This window comes from Hippocampus zosterae, chromosome 4, assembly GCF_025434085.1.
Source record: "Hippocampus zosterae strain Florida chromosome 4, ASM2543408v3, whole genome shotgun sequence".
NCBI lineage: Eukaryota > Metazoa > Chordata > Actinopteri > Syngnathiformes > Syngnathidae > Hippocampus > Hippocampus zosterae.
In genome coordinates, this window is record NC_067454.1 from 11,992,057 (window position 1) to 12,013,909 (window position 21,853).

Here is a 21,853-nt window from a genome sequence, read left to right on the forward strand (position 1 = left end):
CACTCTGCATCATGAAACTCAACCCACATTAAAAAAAACAACAAAAACTAACAAAACAACACCCCCCCCAACCAACAACAACAAAAAACACAAGAGGCCTTCCAATTACGCACATATCAATAGTTACGCCTACTTTGAACCTTTTCTCTTCCTTTCAAGTCAAAATAGGCCTAGTGGTGTGATTTCAGAGCAAAGAGTTGATGACTCTACTTTAGTCGATTTTACAGATATCTGCTGGCAAATTATTTTTCTTTTACTCCCTACATTTGAACATAAACATGTTTGCATTTTCTACACCTTTGTAAATATAGGCTTGTTACTTTGTACAATTTCCGCATATAACATCGCATTAAAAAAAACAAAAACAAAAACACACGATGTCGAGAGGCAAATTCAAACCAGAGTTAAAATCGTGATTGATTGATTGAAATATTGGAGGACAATGCAACACATTTGGAGAAGCAAGCTCTTCCCCTCTGAATGTCTGATTTAAAATCTTTCATGTTTTCGTCCAGAAGAACGATTCAAGGCAAATGTTTTATCTTGTGCCAACTTAAAAACCCCAGGCTTTTGTCTGGCCTTCAAAAATTCTTAGTCTAACCTGAAAAATAAATCTTTTTTTTCTCTCCACTTCTAAAGGTGCGATGTGGCACATCTGCATTACGTTTCAGAATCCCCCCCACCCCACCACTTGAGAATTCTATAGGTCACTATAATAATGCAAAAGTGCTGCCTGAAAAAAAGACCACAGTAGCTGACTCTTAATTGCTTTTCATAAACAATGATGTTATAAAAAGAACAATTACTCATTGCCAATTCACCACATACATAGATAATAGATAAGCACGTGACTATCACACTTTATTAAAGGGGAAGTATAGTTGTTTGACCTGCATGAAACCGTTTTGGACGCAATATTGTATCAACAGTGAATTCTGGTCGGAACATCGTAAAGGTCGACTCACATAAAAAAGAAAGATGAACAAGTGATGCCTGACTCAAGTGTGCAAACACCACACATTGAGCCTGAAATGTTTGGACCAGTCAAGTGTTGACTTTGTGTCAGTTTAGTGTGGTGATGCACCACAGAATTATGCTAACAGGATCCCCATTCACAATTCGTCATGCTAAATTAAAACAACAACAACAAATGTGATTCAGCAGAAAGGCTTTGTTCAAGACAGACTACACACGCTTTAAGGTTGTTTAAACAAGTTTAGTGAGAAAAAAAAAAGGATTCATAATAACCAGTAAACTCCTACACCTGCATATTAACTATAAGCAACTTCCTGTCATAAAATGTTTGAATAGGCTCAAACTGTAATTAGAGAAACAAAAGATACCAAGCTATAAAAATATCAGAAGGTGAAGCAGTCCAAGCACAAAAAAAATAAAATAAAATTTAAAAAAGGACATGAAAAGGTAGCTGCCGTTAGAAGGAAAGAAGCTCCTGGAACACAGGACTCATTGCTGGAGTTAACATTATCTACAGCAGGCAGTGAAAGGAACACAGGCTGAAAACACGGCTTAGTGGACAATGAAATATATACAGTGCAAGACAAAAACAATGCAACAATGTGAAATTGAGAAACTGATTTAAATACCGGCAGAGGAATTCGGAATGTTGTTTTCCCTTGCAGAAGTTGTCATGCTAGCTGTTACTGATATGCTGCAAATAAGGTATTTTGTTGCCGGAGTGTTGCTTTTCATATTATCACCTACATTGAACCACTTAGAAATGACTGTACATTTAAAAAAAATGGTGCACACTAACTGTACGGATTCACTTGATAGACTAAAATGGTCTTCAAAGAAGTGGAGTGTAATTGATTGTAAATGTAGTCCGAGACCAAAGTGCTGTGTGTTTGGGTTTACTGAACATGACAGTTGTCCCCTTGCTCTGGTGACTCATGCAAATGAGGAGCGATCACTTCTTCGCACTTGTCTGTCGAGGAAGGAGGCACCTGGTGATGAAGAAAAACAACAACAATATGAAAAAGCAGGTACAGGAAAGGAAGCAGGGTGGACATTTTGAGAGAAATATAAGAAGACTTCACAATCTCCAATTGAGGTGACTCGAATGCGGGAGTGGATGCCAAGATCCCCCAAAACTAACAGAGGCGTCACAGAGAATCGGATATTTATCTGCTCTTGCCTTTTGAACAGAAACCACAGAGTCAGATATTGTAAATCAGTGTTCAGTGATAATTTCACACGGCTGTCCCACATCCATGACAATGAAGTCTTTGCATCAGGCTCAGCGCTGACTTAGTAGAACATCTCAATCTAGCCGCCCACCTGCATTTCCATTCCATTTACAGTTTTAATCGATTATTTTTTCTTTGCTTATAATTTTTTTTTTTGCACAAAAGCCGATAAGTAATGTATCCTTGTGAAGAAACAAAAATACACTTTGTAATAAAACAAGTATGTAAACGATACCTGGTATGACTCAGCCTCACTCACTGACAGGTGGAAGTCTAAATATGCACCATGTCTTTGGCAATGTTCAGCGCTACGAACGCCGATTGCCTTCCGGACTATTTTTTTTTTGCATACAGAAATCAATGTGAAAAGGATTTTGCACAGGTTGTCCGCTGATTAATGGAAATGAAAATAAATCACCCAAGCCTACCTTTACATGACAATATGTGTCATATTAACCTCACAAATACTCTTTGGCTACACAGTTGTGTTGGTGCTTACCTTGCCGTCTAATGTCTGCCTGGCAGCCAGTCGAGGGCTGCTGCGTCTCACAGTGGTTCTCCTCACGATGAAGGGGCTGGCCTCACCCAGCGGGATGTCAGCAAAGCCTAACAGAAACAAATCATGACTCCACTCCATCTACAGATGTTCAAGTGCATGATGCGAAAGGCGCGGGGCATTCATACCTCTCTGTACCAGCTCTGGAAGCCCCTCGGGCCTGAACTCGTCCTCCTGTTTGGTAGTCTGCTTTGGCGTGGTCACAGCGTTGGCTCTGATCTTCTTGGTGAGGTTGTGAAGAGCCTCCTGCGCGCTGTCCTTACTGCTCATATGTTTATGACCCCTCTTCCCGGATGAGGAGCCCGGTGGTGATTTCTGCGGAGTCGAAGGAGCAGAGTTCTCTGTTTGGACATCCAGTTCTTTGGTAGAAGACCTCATCGAGCGTCTGCGGCCGTCAGCGGTCCCGGAGTGGCTGAGGTTGTCTTTGTTGGCGGGTTTGCTCGCGATCAAATACTCCAGCCTCGTCGTCAGTGTTTCATTGGCTACCTCCAGCTTGTGCACCTCCAGCATCAAGCTGCAGTATTTGTTCATGGTGTCGTCCGCTTCTTTCGTCTTCTCCTCCACCAGCTGCTCGACTTCTTTGAGTTCCCCTTTGACCTCCTCCAGAGCTTTGCTGCTTGCGTCCAGGGCCGCCTTGAGCTCCTCCACCTCTTTGCATCTTTCTTTACACTCCGCTCTCGCCTCCTTAAGGGACGACTTTAGCTCCTCTACCTCCTTCTTCCTCTCCTCTGCTTGAATTTGCAGCTGCGTATCCGCCACCTGTGATGCTTCACTGCATAGACCATCTGGTGGAGCAGGGAAGAGCAGGTCCATGTTCGAAATGTATTGGATTTTTTTCGTTTATAGTGATCGTTAGTAATGAGGTTTCACATATTTCTATGTTAATATAAATCAAGTGTTGCCAACTGGTACTGTTCCACGGAACATTTGGTACAGGACTGGACAGAAAGACTAAAAAAAAATATTTATGGATTTTTTGGGGGATCATCGGAGTCTGAAAAAAAGTATTATTTTGAAAATCAGGCAAGTCTGGCCCAGCGTTTATCATAATGCTTGTTTTTGGTTCTTCTGACCATTAAGGAGCTATAGAACTCCATACCTTGGACATTACAGCCATCTAGGGGAGTTCAGCGCACACAGCACTTGTCAATAAAATTCATTATGTACACTTTATGCTTGCACTTTTTTGTGTTTAAAAACATGTTTTCATAAGGGGAGGGGTTGGGCGCATTTAACCAAAAGGAATATGTTGCAAATGTCCCTTTCATGGCAGCATGGCGGTGATAAATGAGCGTCGACAAAGAAATCACGGTGTGGTTAATGGCTGACTTTATTTCTGACATACAGTCAGTTTTGTCAGGAAGCTTTCATTAGTGGATCAATTTACGACTTTTAAATTATGCACACTTTTGGAAGAAAGGAAAAGGTTTTGGATAAAGACTAATTCAAAACAAAACCAAATAAGTGCTGTATTCTATTATTTGTTGTAGTTATCGTTTAACAGTATCAGTGCAACTCTGCGGTGTATGATTTTGTTTGGGTTCCATTTTAAAATGCGCCAAATATATTCAGCTCAAGGAATTTGAAGGCCAAGACATCGCTTCTATCATGTATAAACATGTCAGGAATGCTTATACACTACATTAAGCAAAGCTGAATGTATGGTCATCTTCATCATCTTCATTATTAATTTGGACAAACCTTAAAGAATTGAAGCTGGAAGTTAATAAAGGGTGCATAAGAGGAGCTGTTTGGTAGTGCGATATGCTGGGATTTATATATGATTCGATTCATTGCCAAATTGCGACGACTGATGGTGATTATTTGACTGGCAAAATAATCGTGTGTGGCAGCCCGAGTGTCAAGTAAACCAACCTGAGCTGCTTAGTATGAGCATCTTCTCTTGCTCCAGCTGTTTGCAAGTCTTCATCCAAAGTCTCAACTTGTTGTGGGTGGCATCTCTCTCTTTGGACACGTGAGCGACACGAGACGACAGCTCAGACACCTGGACGGGGAAAAAGGAGTTGCAGGAATTAAGGGGGGAATTCAAACCACCATTCTGTATAGTGTCTGTTTGTATAAATGGCATTTATTCATTTTGTATCATGACAGACATTTTAAATTGGGGGCGGTTGGTGTGCGTACTTGCTCATTGAGCTCGGAGACAGACAGCTGCTGTGTTTCCAGCTTCTCCTCCAGGGAGACAACCGTGGACTGAAGCTTCTGTTGCTCCTCCGACAGTTTCTCCTTCTCGTCTTCAGCTCTTTGCTTCTCCTGCTCCAGCGCAGAAAGAACTATGGACAAACTATTTTTCTCTTCTTCCGCAAGCGACAAGGCTGTTTGAAGCGTCTTCATCTCCCCCTCCAGCCTGTGTCTGTCCTCCTCTACTCTGTCTCTCTCCTGCTTCAGGGCAATGTTCTCCTCCTTGCTAGAATGGAGCTTCTCGTTCTCCTGCTCTAGTCTTTGTTTTTCGTCTAGCAGTCGTCTATTTTCTCCTTCTAGCTCTTCTTTATCATCCGTCTCTTTGGCCTTTACGATGTCTTCTTTCAAACCCTGAATGCAAGTCATCAGATTGTTTTTTTGCCTTTCCCACTCCTCTTCATGCGTCTTCCACTTCTCCAGCGACTCCTGCAGAAGTTGTTTCTCTTCCTCCAGCTTCTCCAGGAGGCTCTTCATTCTCTCTCGCTCCCTCCCCATTTCTGTGCTCTTTTCTTCAAAAGACAGCTCTCGTTGATGAGACGCTTCAAGCTGCACTTGGAGGTCATCCACCAGCCTCGTGTGTTTCCCCACTTCCTCCCTCATCTGCCTCTCCAACTCCTCCACCCTGCACCTCTGCCTTTCCTCGTCTTCTCTATGATCCATCTCTGCCCTCTTCATCCCTCGCTCCAATTCCTCCTTGGTAGCCTTCAGCTCCTCCAGCTCTCTGTTTTTCATCTGCAGCTCTCGCTCCAGATTCTCCTTCTCAGATCTCAAGCTGTCCAGAGTGGCAGAAAGCTTCAGCAGCTCTTCGTTAAGACCTCTCTTCTCTTCATCCACCTAGGACCCAGAGACAAGAAGTGAATCAGGTAAAAACAAACAAAACAAAACAAACCCAGCACACTTTGCATCACGCTTGTTCTCAGATGATTACTTGCAATTAGGGTCCGTTGTGGTTTATTCCCTAATCGGAGTTTGTAAACCCTGGAATGTGGCCATCAGAGCTGCCTCATACCTAAATGACGACTTCCTGTTCAATTTCTGGGAAGGGTCGTGAAACTGGTTTTGGGGGCTGATAATTGGTAAGGAGCTCCTGAGCGAATTTTTGGGGCATCGCTTTCAGGACATGGCAAGATGCTCAAATGAATTGGTGAGAATTCAGGCTTGTCTATGTCCCCAAAAAGGCCCTTAATTTCTCAGAAGGCCCAAATAAACAAAACACAGTCACTTTTTTTGGTAATGTATAAACAACATTTTATTGGATCTCATTGGTTTGTGTGAGGTACACAATGCGGCCAATGAGTGTACGTTGCTATGTTTACTGAATGTACAGTACATACTGTACCTTGATCCTTTCCTCTTCCAGCTCAGATTTCAGGGTCTCGGTCTGTATCAGATTGCAAGTCAAGGGTAAGCGGTATTATGTCACAAACTTTGTCTTTGAGCATTTATGTTCTTCCAGGTATGTCTGTGAGTACCTGAAGGACAGCTTCCTCAAGGTCTTGCTCTGCATCCTCCTTCTCTCGCTGTAGAGCATCAATGCGGTCTTGCAGTGAGTCAGACTTCCTCTGAGCGGCTATAGACACACAGATTCCTGGTCAGGACACTAACAATATTGACAAGTGTGACAACGCTGCAAAAAGATGCGTAGAAGTTACCTTTGAGGAGTTCGCCTACATGCTGCTTCTTCCTCTCGTCAGATTCGATGCGGGCCCGGAGCTTTTCGATGCCGGTGCGCATCTGCCGGACCTCGTCCTGTGTGGAGTTCAGTCGAGAAGCGATTTCCCCTTTTTCAAGTAGAGAAGACTCCAAAGATTGCGTCAGCTGTCGTACTTGTCCCTCCAAAGCCTTGGCAAAGAAACAGAGAGGAACTATCGTACCATTTTGAAAGACTACATTTAGTGACACGCTTTCATCACTCTTCATCGCCACCTGGATTTTGCTGAACATGGTCTCTGTGTTTTGATTGGCAGACGTGTGAGCTTCCTTAATCTTGTCAAGCTGCCCAATCAATTGTTCCTTATCTTCAGTCTGCTGAGACATGGTTTCCTCCAACACATTCATCTGCTCCAAAAGCTTGAGACAGAAAAAAAATATTGTCATAGCATCACAGCATCAGGTCAATTAGATTGACGTCCTTTGTGATGTGGACAAGCATTTTTAAACACAATAGTTCTGTGTGTACCTGTTGCCTCTCTGCCTTCATTTTGTCTATGCTGCCTTGCAGGGCTTCGTTCTCCCTCTTTGCATCTCGGATGTCATTCTCCAGAATGGATATGTATGACCTGGTGTCACAGTCGGTTGTCTTCATCCCGTGTATTATCTCTCGCAATTGGCCAGCAGCCTGACTCAGCTCCTCTCGTTCTTCAGTGCAGGAAACCAGTTCAGATTGTAGCTGGATTGTCTTAAAAAGAAAACAGCATTTGGTACACGATCCACTGTTCAAGAACGACAGTAAACCTTTGCTGCTCTCGTGCCCCGTAATTGCATCATATTGTGCAATTGATTCATCATCATAGCCTTAAAAATATGTTCTCTGGTTTTGCATTGACTGTAAAATTAGTTTATAATGTATTCATGTGTTTGTGTTTAACAAGAATGTAGGATTTTAGGCAGAAATTGTAGAAGGCGCATTTCAAGTGGACATTCAAGAGTTGTTTATACTTTAATACTTTTATACTGGGAACATAACCAGGGTTTAATGTATTCATTTTTTAGATGTAAAAAGAGAGATAAAAACTTTGCTACAGTGAGTTCCCACTATTAGCAGTGGGTAAGGAGTTCCTGGTTCACTTCGATCTCAGTGCAGCAAAAAAATAAAAAAAATAAAATTAAATAAAAAAAATAAAAGTGATTGAGTTTATTAGCAAATAAAATATAAAGATGTGTATCCCGCCCAAAATCTCACAAATGGGCGAATTTGCCAGGCTTGATTATAATGATGACATTTGAGCGGTGAATGAATGCCCACCTCAGAGGTGAGCGTTTCGATTTGCTGCTCCAAGCCCGAGCAAGTCCTCTTCTGAGTTTCAAGCTCATTCCCCAGCTTGCCGCGCTCCTCCTGCAGGGCATCCAGCTCACACTCCATGCCTAGGATGTGTTGCTCCAGATTGGCTTTCTCGGAGCGAACCCTCTTCAGCTCGCTTTCCTGCTGGAGGAACTTTTCGTCCCACCCACCTACGCAGCAAAAAAAGACAACGCACTGTAACTCAATCGCTGCTCAGGACACACATGCTTGTTAATGAGTTAGAACTAGAAATATCTGGCAATGTTACCATTTCACAAATCAAGAATTTACCTTTGGCCATTTCGAGTCCTTCCAACATCTCCATAACATCAGCTAGCTGGCATTTAGCTGTTTGGAGCTGCAGCGTTAAGGTTTCTCTTTCATCTGACAGCTGAGACAACTAGATTCAAACATAGAATTGGTATCACAGTTTAACAACAAATGCTATTCTATCCTAGACTAGGAATATATTGTTCTCTTGTGCACCTGCTCAGATAAGCTATTCTTCTCCTTCAAAACATTGTTCAGCTTATTTGCTGCGCAACGTGCTTCCTCTTCAGCCGCATCAACTTTCTGCTCCAAGTTTTGGACTTGCGCTTGGAGGTCTGAGGTCAACTCCTTCCTCAGTGCTAGGTCTGACGTGAGCAGGTCAATCTCAGAAAGCAGGGCACAGACTTCCTCTTCCCGCTTTGAGAGGTCTTTGCGGTCATCTTGTAACTGCGCAGGTTCTGTGTCTGCTGGACGGCATATCAACACACAAGTTATGTGACTTTTGAACTTAACAAGGGTAAAAATTTAGAATGCTTGAAAGTTATATATGATTATAGACAAAGGATTCAGTGAACTTCATATTACGTATGTCCAGAGAATGTAAGCAGCAAATGTGTGTATTTCATTACTCACTGATGGAGTGTAATGCAGCGGCTTCATGTTCAAGGACGTTGCAGCCAATGCTCTCCTCCTGAACCTACAAAGTACACACGCAGTATTTGTGTATCAGGTCATATTCAGTGACAACATAAAAAACATTTATCAGCAACCGGGTCGGGGGAGAACTCAATCAAAAACAATTCTCTTTTACCTGATCAATTGGTTTCCCATCGATTATCTGCATTTGGTGTCTAACTTCGATACATGCATCTCTGTATTCTTCCACATGCTCCTCGATCATCTCTGGTTGGATTACATCCGGCTCAAGGATTTGTTCTGTTTCACTACAAGATTCAAGGAAGATTCTTTGTATTGCTCCTAAACATGTATTTTTGAGTACCGGTAGTTCAAATGAAACGTCACCGTACCTGGGAGACTCATCAGGTTGAACTGAGAGTTCCTCCAATTTGGCCTCATTTCCTGTCAATGAATTTAATGCTGGTACCACAGTGGCTTCAACATCAATATGGCTTGCTGCCTCCACTGGAATTACCATTACAGATAAGTCAAGCTCAATGTGTCATGGTTCGAATAAAAAGCCCTTATGACATATTGTGTCATAAGGCATTTGTTTCAAGTCTGCACTCACCAGTCATGCCTGCCTCTTCAAGCTCTGCGGGACTCAAGTTTTCTTGGGGGCTCCGTCGGAGCTGCTGTATGAGATGGTTTTGTTGGCCCACTTGCTCCAGCAACAAGTCATACTGGTGCTTGAATACACTCAGCTCTTGTTGTAAGCATGACAACTTCTGGTGCAGTTCAGCCTGCTCTGTTTCAAACTGCTGGTTCCTGAAACACAATCAAGGTGCAATGGTTATTTAAACATAAACAGAAGAGCAGAGACACTGACACAGAAACTCGCCGATACATTCCAGATCCACCTGCATTAGGTAAAAATTTTCCATATAACTCATTTTCTATACAAATTGTTTTAATTAATTAAACGACACATTATAAACACAACACAAAGAAAATGCAAGCATACGGAGAGAAAATACAACACATATCTGACAGTTGCATTTGACAGTGAGTCTGGATGTGAGTGTCGGGGGATGAGCAATGCCAAGAGGCGCCCCCTGCTCAAGTGTGCCGATTGTGTTTGTGTTCAACTGTTCACCATTGCCATTCAACAAATAGTTGAAAAGTTCATCTGCAACTGTCTCTCCTTTCTTACATGCAAGGGAAGTACAGTACCATTTGCAAATGCTGGGCTAATTCATTGCACTATACTGTATTAGCCAATTAAAAACATAAAATTAAAACAATCCAAATCTTGTGAACGATGAACCGCAATATAGCAGCAGAACTGCAATAACGATACCTGGCTCTGTTCTCCTCCATCCGCTTTTCTGTCATTTGAAGTTGAGCCTTCATCAGGCCACACTCCTGTTCAGAGGACTGGAGGAGGCTTTGGATATGTTCCTTTTCCTCTTGCAGAGAAGCCAGCTTGTTATCACGCATCCCTTCGCTTGCTTGGGTCCGCTGCTTCTCCTCCATCAGCAGGGCTTCACTGGACTTCAGTGCCACATTCTTTTCCATCAGTTGATCATTGGTTTCTTCCAGCTGAAGTTTGTCCTCCACTGCTTGATTCAGCTTGCTTGCCAGCTCACTGAGTTGAGCCTCAAGTTGAGATTTCTGCTCGCAGAGAAGATCACGGTTGGCGAGGAGCTGGGCTTTCTCTTCGGTGAGCTGCCTCAGTGTTGATTCTGTGTTTTCTCCCTCAGCGGCCATTTGTTGCGTCGGTGCTTCGGCTTGCTGCCTCTCCTCAGTGAAAACCTTTGCACTGGTCTGCAGGCATTTGTTCTCCTTAGCTAACAAGTCCAGTGTGGTTTCCATCTGCTGCTTCTGAACATACACCTCATTTATGTCAGCCTGCAGTTGCGCTTTGTAATTTTCCAATTGCTTCACAGTTGCCTTGAGGTTATTTTTCTCCTCTAGTGACACTCTGTCATGCTCTTTTTTATCTTGAATCATCTGAGTGAGAGTCGAAACTTCAGCCGTCAAAGTGGCGACTTCATCTTCCAACTGACTGCATTTGGCAGCGTCCCCTTCCAGGCGAGTTATTTCACAACTCCTCTCCATCAGTTCCTCTCTGGCTGTCACATACATGGTCTCCAACATGGAGTTTTGAGACTGGACCTCCTCCAACCGTGATTCCAAAACGGAGACCTAAATTACATATTTGAAATGAGAATTTTGATTCCAAAGCTTTAATTTTTAGTCAGTGGCCGCGGGAGGCATGGTTCATCTCAAATAAAGAAATGACCGATATGTACCTGGGCTTTACTGTCCTCTAGTCGGATCACCATGTCAGACATGTGGCTTTGGTTCTGTGCTAACTCAGTCTTCAGTGACTGGATGGTCTCCTTTAGTGCCTCATTTTGACTTTCATAAGAGTTGACAGTTGTCTCATTGTCTTCCAGATCCATCTGAAGCATTTCAAGCTGAACCTGTATGCAAAAAATAAAAAACAAAACAAAAAAATAAATACATACAAGCCCGTTTTAATGTGGTATATAAAACAATCCTATCTTTGAAGACAGAACTGACTGACACAGCCAGAGAGGTATTTAACATTTATTTTTGTTGTTGTAGTAATCATTAGCATCATACTGTGTATAGTTTTCATATACGGCATGTTCTTTATCCTGTTCCACTGAGCATTCACATTATTAAGAGTCCAAATTTTGGTGGAGGGTTAATTTCAAATTTCAAAAAAAAAAAAAAAAAGTTAATTGATTAAATACAAGTACCGTAGATAAAAACCAGAGTAAAATATCAAATTCGATAAAAAAATTACAACAGTTATTTTTTAAATTAAAGAACTAGTTAACTATAATAATTATATAAATACATAATTGAAATAGCTCAAAATTAATAAATACATGATTGAAATAGCTCAAAATTAAAAAAAAAGAATACATTATTTAAATTAATTATTTTACACTATTTTTTTAAGTTACTCTTCAAAACACCAAGCCCATGTATGTGTTTTAAAATCGAAGCCCCTTGAGGACAAAAGTGTTGTTGTAAGATTAGATCATGATGGTGGACATCATAAGGAGAGATTGCAAAGAACCAAACCTTGATTTTGTTCATGGAAAGCATCTTCTCTTTCAAGAGCTCGGCCGTCTTGGCATGCTCTTCTCCTGCCCTGCTCAGCTTCTCCTTCAGACTCTTAATGCTGGTGTCTCTTTCCTCCAAGCCGTGTGAGGCTGCAGACAAAGCTACCTTCATGGTCTTTACTTCTGCTCGGACGTTACTCGTCTCCGCTTTGATGGCATTGAGGGCTTTCTCTGCGGCTTCACGCTCTTCTTGGAGGCTCTTTTCCTTGTTGAGGAAACTTTGAGCTTCCAGAGCTTGACTCTCAGACAGCTGACTCACCTTCTCCCTGAGCTCCGCTACTTCTTTTTCCAAAGCAGAATTCAGAATTACTTTCTCGCTCAGGGAGTTCTCCAAGTTTGTCTTGACTTCGGTCATGGAGGAGAGGGTCTTCTCAAAGGTATCCGCGTGATTTTTGAGGTCGGCGTGTGAGCGGTTGATCACCTCAAGTTCACGTTTTAGCGACAAAAGTTTCTCAGCTGAATCTTTGCATGCGGATACTTCTTCCTCTAAGTAAGATATTCGCTCCTGCAGCTTGTTTACCTTCTCGGCGTGTGTATCTTTGAGGAGCTTTAAAAGAGAAATGTTACACTTATTAGCATATGGTACTAAGCATTGAAAAAACAATTTTCCCCCCAACATGTGATAAGACTTTACCTCTGTCTCTTTCACCATCTCTTGAGCATCTTTTTCCAAGTCTTCATTTTTTTTCTCCAAAGACAAAAGCCGAGCACGGTCTTCTCCAAGCAGCCTTTCCTTCTCTGCCAATTGGGCATGTCCCTCCCGAAGCTCCTCCTCCATCTGTAGCAGCTTTTGTGCATTTTCCGCATCCATCCTTTTGTGCTCGTCCTCACGCTCAGACATCTTCTTGCTTTGTTTCTGCAGCTCTGCTCCAAACTGCTCCTGGGCCTTCAGCAACTGGTCCATCGAGCTGATCTGAAACATTTGGAGATGAAATGAGGAAAACGTGAAGCGCTGTGCAACTCAAAACACTTACATTCCCACTTGCAAAGCGCACCTGGTTTTTGGTGAGTAGGAGCTCTTGCTGAGTTTCCTCAAGCTGCAGCTTGATTTTTGTAATCTCCTCTGCCTTCTCTGCAATGCTTTTCTCACATTGTTGCAACGCAGCGGCTTTCTCCTCTGACAGTCTGGGTGCAATGAGAGATAACAGTAGAACATGACACAAAGACATTTTGCTCTTTCTGTAGCTGTACTGAGTCCAGGTTAACACTCACAGACAACGGGGATGTACACAAAAACTCATACAAGGTAAACAAAACGTAATACACAAACTTGCTTAACTCTATACTGGCCATTTGTGTCCACCTTTCTTCCTTTTTTGGAACCATTATCTGTGGTAATGCAAATGTCATTAAACTTCTCATTGTTAGGGATTTTTGTCTGATTTTCTCATTTCAAACTTCAGCACTTTAAAAGGAAATATTAATTGACTTTACGATGTTCTTTAATTCAAAAACACACTAGTAACTTCATTATTTAAAAAAAAAAGATTTAAATAAATTAAATCATCCTAAAAAAAAATCTGTAATCGAGACAGGCCTAAGAGCCACCGAATTTCATCAAAAGGGATGTGTTCAACGACATGCTTTAATTTACGGAGGCACAGTGTCTATTGGAGAAGCGGCCATTTGTTGCATAAGTAGAGTAATAAACATTTTAAGGCAGAGGTAGAGAGAGCAGAAAAATAAATGGCTCACCTTAAATTTCTCTCTTCGAGCTCAGCAGTAGCCTGAGCAAGGGTGTCCCTCAGCTGGCGTATTTCAGCTTGGCCAAGGTCAATCAGCTGTTCTTTGGAGTGCACCAGGTCGGAGGATGCTCGCTGCTCGTCCTGCAGCTGGGTGATGCTCCTCTCGGCCTGCTCTGCTCGAGCAATCTCCTTTTTGAGCTGCAACTGCAGATCTTTGACCTGAATGGATCAAATGATTGGTGGAAAGCCGACCAGTGCAGCGCTTCAACGGGAAATGTACTGAAGACAGCTAAAAGTAATCATAGAAATTCACCTGCATTTCTAGGTGGGTCACCTGCGCACCAACATTTTCCAGATCTTTGGTGCGTTTCTGTTCAGCCTCAGAAGATTCAGTCTGGAGAATCTTGTACCGATGCTCCCTCTCTTCCAGTTCTGTACTTTTGTTGAGGAGTTCTCCCTTCAGGCTGTCAATATGTGCTGACAGCCTGGCCTGGTCCTCCTCTGCACACCTCAGTTGCTTCTACCAAATGAAGAACGACATACAGTGATGTCTCCTTCTGATGTATTTGGTTGGATAAATCTCAGGACATTCTACCCCTTTACCTTCAATTCTTCGTTAGCCTCATTCTGCAAGGTCAGACTTTTGTCCAAGGCACCGATTTTGTCAGCGAGTTCCCTCTGCGTGGCCTCTGCATTGTTGATGAGTTTATCCTTGTCATTTTTCCAATCCAATAGAGCTTGATGCTTTTGTGTCAACTGCTTGCACTCGTCATGACTGGCGGCAAGATTTTTCTTCAGCTCTTGACCCTCTTTTATAGCCTCAGCTAACTTGTCGGTCAACTGCTCCTCTGCTAGCTTCTGTTTCTGCATTTCCTTCCGGGACCTACAATGGGATGGCACCAACGTTGATTGACTCTCATCAACTCAAGAAATAATCATGGAGCTTTTCTTCACCCACCATTCATTTTTTGTCTCCGCATCAGAGAGCATCTTCCTTTGGTTTTCCAGCTGCAGAGTCGAAGTTTGCGACTGCTGCTCCAGTTTGCATTGAAGTCTCTTCAGCTCTTCATTTTGACTTTCACATTTTGCTGAGGAAAAATAAATGAAAAATGAGCTAGTTAACGTCTAATGAAGAGTTGGGGAAACTTGTGCTCAATGGTCAAGTTTGGTTTTTCAAACAGATGGGCCATCCTCGTAAATTTATGAAAAGAAGAAAAAATAGATACGAAAGATTCTTTAAAAAACTTGAACAAATTAAAAAAAACATTTTACAATGTGTGTTTATATTATGATTTACGGCTAAATCCTCTAATATTTAAATAATTTCTTATTTGGAATCCGCGCTGCGGAAAGAGATTGCGGATTCGGCTGATCGGCGCCATTGGAGAGATACAGGCCACGGACTCAAGGCTGTCTGAAATTGTTGGCGGCCGTCCCTCCAAAACAAACAACGCTATCTGGCCCTTTCCCCTGGATGGAAGTAGGCATGGAATCTAGGGCCCCCACCATCACCCCCCTCCTTCTCGGCTATGGACTGATAAGCCGGGACTGTCTTCATGAGCAGACCTTGACGAAGCAGCTATGACCTGTACACGCATACACATACACAACTGGACAATCACACGCGCATACACATCCTTATTATCTTCATCGCTCCGATTCTTTTCCCCCGTGACGTAGTATTATCTGCGGAGCACATCGGAGACCGTGCAGCTGGTCAGTTAAGCTGCGTCGCGGTCGCGCCCCCCCATCCATCCGCCCTCTCATTACATGTTACGTCTGGTGACTTGTTGTTACTGTCGTATGCTTATTTATGTGCTTGGGCCTTTTTTTTTTATCCTGGACTTAAATTATGCTCAGAAGAGGATAGTTCGAGCGTGTCTTTTTTCTCTCTCCCTACCCAGTGTTTTCCTTTCTGAACTCTGCCTGTAAATTTCCCCATTGCGGGACAAATAAAGGATATCTTAATTACAAGTATTGATAATTAATGAATTAAAATATTTGCAAAAAGTACATTATGTGAATAAAATAGTTTGGTCGTATTTGTGTAATTTATTAACCAAAGTAACACATTTTCAAAAAACATGTACTTTGATATATTAATTACAAAAATGAATACCATACATGTTGCCCTTTTTTTTAATCATCAGCTAAATTAATACAACAACCACTGCAGGTTAATTAATAATGTAAATGCTTGTGGGCCAAATTTAAAAACAGAGCAGGCTTTATGTGGATCGCAGGCCATATGTTGCTACCATCAAGTTACCTTTTAGATCATCCAGGCGTCCTTGGGTGCATTTCAGACTCTGGTCCGAGGTCTTCCTCTCATCCTCCAGTTGTGACAGACGCATTTTGCTCTGGTCCAACTGGACAGAAATGCTGTTCTTCTCTCGCTGGTCCTCCTGGAATCAGAAAGAAACTTAACTGAGATGATGTACAGTAGACAGGCTGTTTCAGTGAAAGCAAATGGTAGAGTCGACTTGTACTGGCAAATCAGCAGTTCGGAACAGAAAGAGTCAGGTGAGCCAATAATGGAAGAAGCCATTTAAAGTTACCTTTAGTTTCTTGCAGAGGTCCTCCTCTTTGGTCTGGCTGGCCTGGAGGCTCTGCTGTGAGCGGAGCAGCTTCTGTTTCTGCTCCTCCACCTCCCTCTCCAGCTGACACCGCTGAGATGACATCTAGAGCAAGGCAAGACGATGATTTGACGATAATAATGACACAGAGCTGAACATGGAAAATTTAACTGAGAATAAATTTAACTCAAGCTGACTTACTTTCTCCAAATCAGTCTGAAGTATATTGTTGTCTTTTTTGTATTGTTGGATCTCTTGTGTTAACTTAGTTCGGGTCTGCTCCATTTGTTGCTCCAAAGTCTGATTGGATCTTTGCAGCTGGGCGAGCTCCTGCATACAGTGAAATCGATAAGGTGTTATGTTTTAATTGTATCACATTTAAAAGGCCAGATGGCGGTCGGGCTGTGTGTCATTGCACCTTCTGACTATCTCTCTCCTGGTCCTTGACCTTCTGTTCCAGGGCTCGTCTGCAGCTCTCAGCGTTGTGTCTCTGACAGCTCATTTCTTCAGTAACTTGCTTCAGCTTCTGTTCTACTGAAGAATACTAAGAAAAAGAGGCAGAAACATTGAAATAACCACTGCCAGAAGATTTCATGCATTCCTCTTCTACATGGTTTAATGGACAAAAATAAAATATTAGTAGTAGTAGTAGGAGTAGAATGAAATAAAATTGTGCCCTACCTTGACCTCAAGCTGCTGATGTCTGTCTGTGGTCTGACGCAGCTCGTGGCTCGTCTTGGTCAAGTCTCGGTCCCGTTCAGTCAGGTCTTTGCGGGCTTGGTTCAGTTGGACTTGAAGGTCCTGCAGTTTGGAGGCCTGGCTACTAATCTCTCTCTCGTGACTGCACATGCTCCTCTCCAGCTCTGACACACGGCCACGCAGCTCTGAAACAAACATGATGAATATGTTTCTCAATTATACCAGCCATCTGAAAAGATACACCACCAAGACAATAATTCAGGACAGTTAAAAATCCACTTTAATGTGTGCTGTATCAAAACGTGCATTTACAAACACAATTATGCTCACTTCTTTCTTTCTTTTTTTATTTCAGAGAAGAATTGATTTGGACACATAATACTGTTAAAAACTATTTTTAATTGAGTAAGGCCTAACAGCTGTACTGTATTTAACGAATGTTTGGGAGCCAAATCCAAAAAAGATCTAGGTTTTTGAGCTATAGGAGCCCTGCTTTCTTAAAAAATATGAAATAATAAATACAAAATAAAAGAACTAAAAGGGAAATAGTTATTTAGTCACTTATTCAAAATAATGATTGCCGTTGGGAGGAGACAGAGCCTGTAACGTTTACATTTATATTTACATGCTCAATATTACCTCAAAGGACAAAAGTTTATTTTGTCGAAACTGAATATGCTAGGAGTGAATCATTAGACTTGCCATTTTTTTTTTTGGCTGCAGAACAAAAATATCAATGTTTTATTTGATGTACAGTCATTCGATTATAGAGGTAATGTTTTAGTTTCTAAGTACATATCATGTGAAAAGTACCTTGATTGAGGATTTTCAGTTGTTCCATTTGTTGGGATCCAGCCGGACTCGCTGCTGTTCTGGTACAGCTCACTCGCTGGCTGGGTTTGATGGGCGTTTCCTCGTGGGCATCCCAAAGGGACGTGCAACGCCTCTTCAGAGGCGTTTCTGTAATTTCCTGAGACTGGCGGGTGTGCGCCTGATCTTGTTGCTGCCATGGGAAAATAGAGGATCCAGCTTGCCGAAGAGCAATGTCCTTGTGGTTCACACTGGTTGAGGACTGATTCAACAGCTACAAAAGAAAGAAGTTTGCACAATGTACATTACACACACAAGACTTTCAGTGATTATGACTGACATACTTACTTTGACCTGCAGGACTTTGAGTTCATTCTCCAGCTTTCTTCTTTCTTCGACTTCCAGGTTATATTTCTCTTGAAGATCCTCTAGTTTGTTATCTGCAGCAAATGTACAAGTCAGATTTGTGAAATGTGTTCTTGCCGGTGCAAAAATACTTACTTAAGAAAAATAATTAAATTAAAATATATATAATGTATATTTTATATACACACACACACACACAGCCAGATGGCGCATGAGTTTTTTATCTTTTTTGTCACACGGTGTTTGTTGTTTCGTCGTGTGGACCTGTTGTGGAGTGTTTTCAGCGTTTTTTGGCCATGACATTCGTCAAAGGAGAAGAATCTGTGCTTGGTGGTTGCGCCTTCTCGGCAGCACGGCTGTACCAGCACAGATTTTGATTGGGAGGAATTTCGGCGCCATTGACTGTGCTGGACAGCCCCGGGGTGCGTTTGTTTTTTGCAACTGTAATGGGCAGCATTTTTCACAGAACCCTTTTTGTTCAGTGGAGATGTTGACGCAGTTGGGACAGTCTGCGTTGGTGCAACTGGATGGTGGCTGTTGAAGTTGAGGATGAGGAGAGAGGAGCGTCGGAGCGCAGATGCGTATTTGGAACTGAGAGTCGCCATTTGGAATTGAAATGGATTTACATGGGACGGGAGAAGTGAAACAATCTCTTTTTTTCGTCAATGGATGCTACAGCTTCTTGTTGACTCTGAAACTTAGCTTGTAGCCGACGTGTGCACATTTTGAGCATGACATCTCTGATCCACTGGTGAAAGGACACTTTGATTCTCTCCTCTTTCATCTCAAACTGCTTTAACAAGAACAAAGCGTATGAGCGAAAAGTGGTTAGGAATGCACGACTATCCGTGTTTTATGTAATGTGCTGTGTTTATTATTGTTTGTTTGTTAAGCGCTTGGTTACAGCTGCAAACTTAAATCAGGATCTATTGTATAAAGCTTAAAAAGTTAGGTAGTGCGCAATGGTGTAGTGGGGATTTTTTAAGTGGGTGTATGCGATTCTGGGATGTTCTACATATACATACAGAACATCAATCATAGGCTACAACACCAGTTGAACTAATGTTAAACTTAATGTATTACTACTCCAAAATAATCACAGGCCAACGTTATTAAGCATAACTCGCATGAGAACAATGACATTTCAATAACCCGCAGACAGCGTGATTGAAATTGACGCGGTGTACCCCGCGTACCACGCCCCCTACACTCCTGGTAGTGCGGGTTCACAGTAGCTGGATACCTTGCTGTTTGTAAACAGAAACTGGAGTGGAGAAACTCTTCTGTGGAGTAACAAATGGCTGCAGATCCAAGGAGGAAGAGCCAGCAGGTTGAGACCGATCCAGCTCATTTTTGTACCTGAAAGGCAAAATCAGATGTTATTTGGTGGTCTCGGATGAGCGATGCACTTTCACAGTACCTTTTGTTCAGTCAAAATTTGCACAAAATTAAAAAAGACACAACTCACTTCTTAAGCTCTTGCTCTAGTCGCTCTATGGTCTTTCTGCAAGTGTTGAGCTGGCCCTCCAAATATCTCACCTTTATTAAAACAAAGTAATTTACACAGTGCACATTTTGATTTTAGATGTGCCCCACGGGACATTTGCTTAAATTTGCTCTTAACTATAGTTTGCGTATTTGAGTCACTGTTGAATATTGTTATGCCAAACAATCGTAGTATTGCATATGGAACAATATTGTATTTAAAATGAAAGCTACCTCAGTCGATCAATAATTGGACAACACCAACCAGACAATTTCCAATATGAGATTCAAATATGAACATTTACATAAACACATGCTTGATATCGACGTAGCTGATGTAATGATTTCTGAATGACTTTCTCTTAACATCTCAAATTCAGTCTTGAAATACTTCAATTTATACCTTCATGACAGTGGAATATGGTATGAATTACTGCCCGATAATTAAACCTATTTAGAGTTGATTTAACTCAAACTCACCTGCTGCTCTTTGACCCCAAGATCGTGTAAAACCTTTTGGCGAGCTTTCTCTACAGAGTCACATGACTCTACTAAAGACTGGTTCTCTCTTTTCAAAGCAGATGCTTCATTGCGCTCACTGTCCACCTGTATAAAAAATAAAATACGATACAGTTTAGAATAGTGCCCTTGGTGCATTTTTTTAATGAGCAGCCATGCAACCTACAATTTCCCTCAGTGAAAGAACACAATTTCACTCGCCAAGGGTTAAGAATCCAACCATAAAACCCCTTTTGACCACTGACCTTTTGTTTCTGCTTTTGCAGGGCTGCCTCCAGAGAGTCAAGCTGGAACTGTTTTTGAGTTCTCTCCTTTTTCACTTTGTCCAGCTGTACTTCCATCTCCTGGATCTTCTGCAGGGCCTTCCCTGGAAGTCCATCCTTCCACTCCTCCCCCGCCCAGCTCATGGTTGCTCACCTGGCTAGATATTAAACAAGAGCTGGGTTAGAGTAAGAACAAAACTATACGGACAGAAGAACTGAAACAGTAGGTCATATCCACAGGAGCTGAAAAACTATTTTACTCGCATTTCAAGCGGTATTGAATTCAATTTACTGTCTGGTGCTTTCTACCGCCTTTATTACCGATTTGTCTTACTGTTTATTGTGCATGTTAAATCGCTCCATGTACAGCACTTTGTATGCAGCGATGGCTGTTTGAAAGTGCTCTATAAATACTGTTGACATGACTTGACTTGTTGACAATTGAATACAACTTTATTGTCAAATGTGCGTAACATACAGCACAGATGAAAGGTCTTCCCTCTCCACATAAAACAAGAGGAGCCGCTGCAGGTGTCCGTGCCACCATCAAAAGAAAAGTTAACAAAAAATGACAAAATAATACAAGACAACGCGTGAGACACAGACAATCGTGCAATCTTAACCACTCTCCTGCACACACTTTGTTGTTTGAAACAGTTATAGATGAAAGAAGAGCGAATCAAAATTTCCTTTTCACCAGTGGATCAAAGACGTCATGCTGCAATGAGCACACGTCTGCACACTATCAAGACTGTAGTATTTTTTTACTAATTTATAAAATGCATATTAAATACATGTTGTTCGAGCTATTCCCAAATAACCATTATGTTTACCAACGTTGTCTAATGCATTTTTAACAATCGGGACTAGTATGTGACAAATGGACGAACTCAATTTTATCTGATGTATTATTGTGATAACAATCGTTAAACCAAGGTTAATAAGATGGCTTAAGTTTGTTTGGGGTTTTTTTGTAAGAAATATTTTGATAGTAATAAGTTAAGATGAATGGTACCGAAGGCACGAACTTGCTGACCGTTAGATTTAGCATTAGTCTGTCGTTAAACATGGAATTAAGCTACAAGTCAGCTTTACTCTTAATATTGAATTGGCACCGAGGGAAATATCAGGCAACGTGTTATATTGACACGACAAGGCATTCGCCCAAATGTAAATATGAAAACTTACTTTGGCGCGATGCTTCTCGGCGACGGTCGTTGACGAGTTTCGTTGAAAATTCAAATTCTAAAAAAACAAATCGCATTTCCTACAGCTCGACAGTCATTGGCTACAGCTCATGACTTACCTTGAACGCCCGACATGATTGGTTTAGACCCGAACCATTTCACAGTGCCACCACGTGGCGATGTGTTGTATGTGCATACGTCTTTCAGCAATTTTTTCCCCCATTTCTTTTCGTTCTTGAAATTCT

General features: G+C 41.9%; 1 protein-coding gene across 2 annotated transcripts; it reads right to left on the bottom strand.

Annotated features, from left to right (window-relative positions):
• Window positions 1-848: 848 nt before the first annotated feature.
• On the bottom strand, window positions 849-21,675 carry cenpf (centromere protein F). Of its 2 annotated transcripts, none has more exons than XM_052062604.1 (38): window positions 21,610-21,675; window positions 20,404-20,579; window positions 20,120-20,245; window positions 19,623-19,693; window positions 19,398-19,513; window positions 18,137-18,228; window positions 17,792-18,062; window positions 16,961-17,163; window positions 16,698-16,823; window positions 16,481-16,609; window positions 16,262-16,384; window positions 15,973-16,108; window positions 14,662-14,791; window positions 14,307-14,586; window positions 14,017-14,223; window positions 13,714-13,922; window positions 13,014-13,143; window positions 12,653-12,931; window positions 11,978-12,565; window positions 11,170-11,343; window positions 10,215-11,062; window positions 9,486-9,682; window positions 9,265-9,379; window positions 9,048-9,180; window positions 8,870-8,933; window positions 8,453-8,700; window positions 8,258-8,366; window positions 7,931-8,136; window positions 7,145-7,363; window positions 6,892-7,035; window positions 6,618-6,807; window positions 6,438-6,535; window positions 6,305-6,346; window positions 4,909-5,799; window positions 4,639-4,768; window positions 2,892-3,548; window positions 2,707-2,813; window positions 849-1,964 (listed from the first exon to the last, which is right to left on the bottom strand). In XM_052062604.1, the coding sequence occupies exons 2-38, from the start codon at window positions 20,563-20,565 to the stop codon at window positions 1,872-1,874; spliced, it is 8,043 nt and encodes a 2,680-aa protein (XP_051918564.1). In that variant the 5' UTR covers window positions 20,566-20,579; window positions 21,610-21,675; the 3' UTR covers window positions 849-1,871. The 2 variants fall into 2 exon arrangements, with proteins under 2 accessions (XP_051918564.1, XP_051918563.1); XM_052062603.1 differs by having other exon boundaries at window positions 8,453-8,703.
• Window positions 21,676-21,853: the final 178 nt, after the last annotated feature.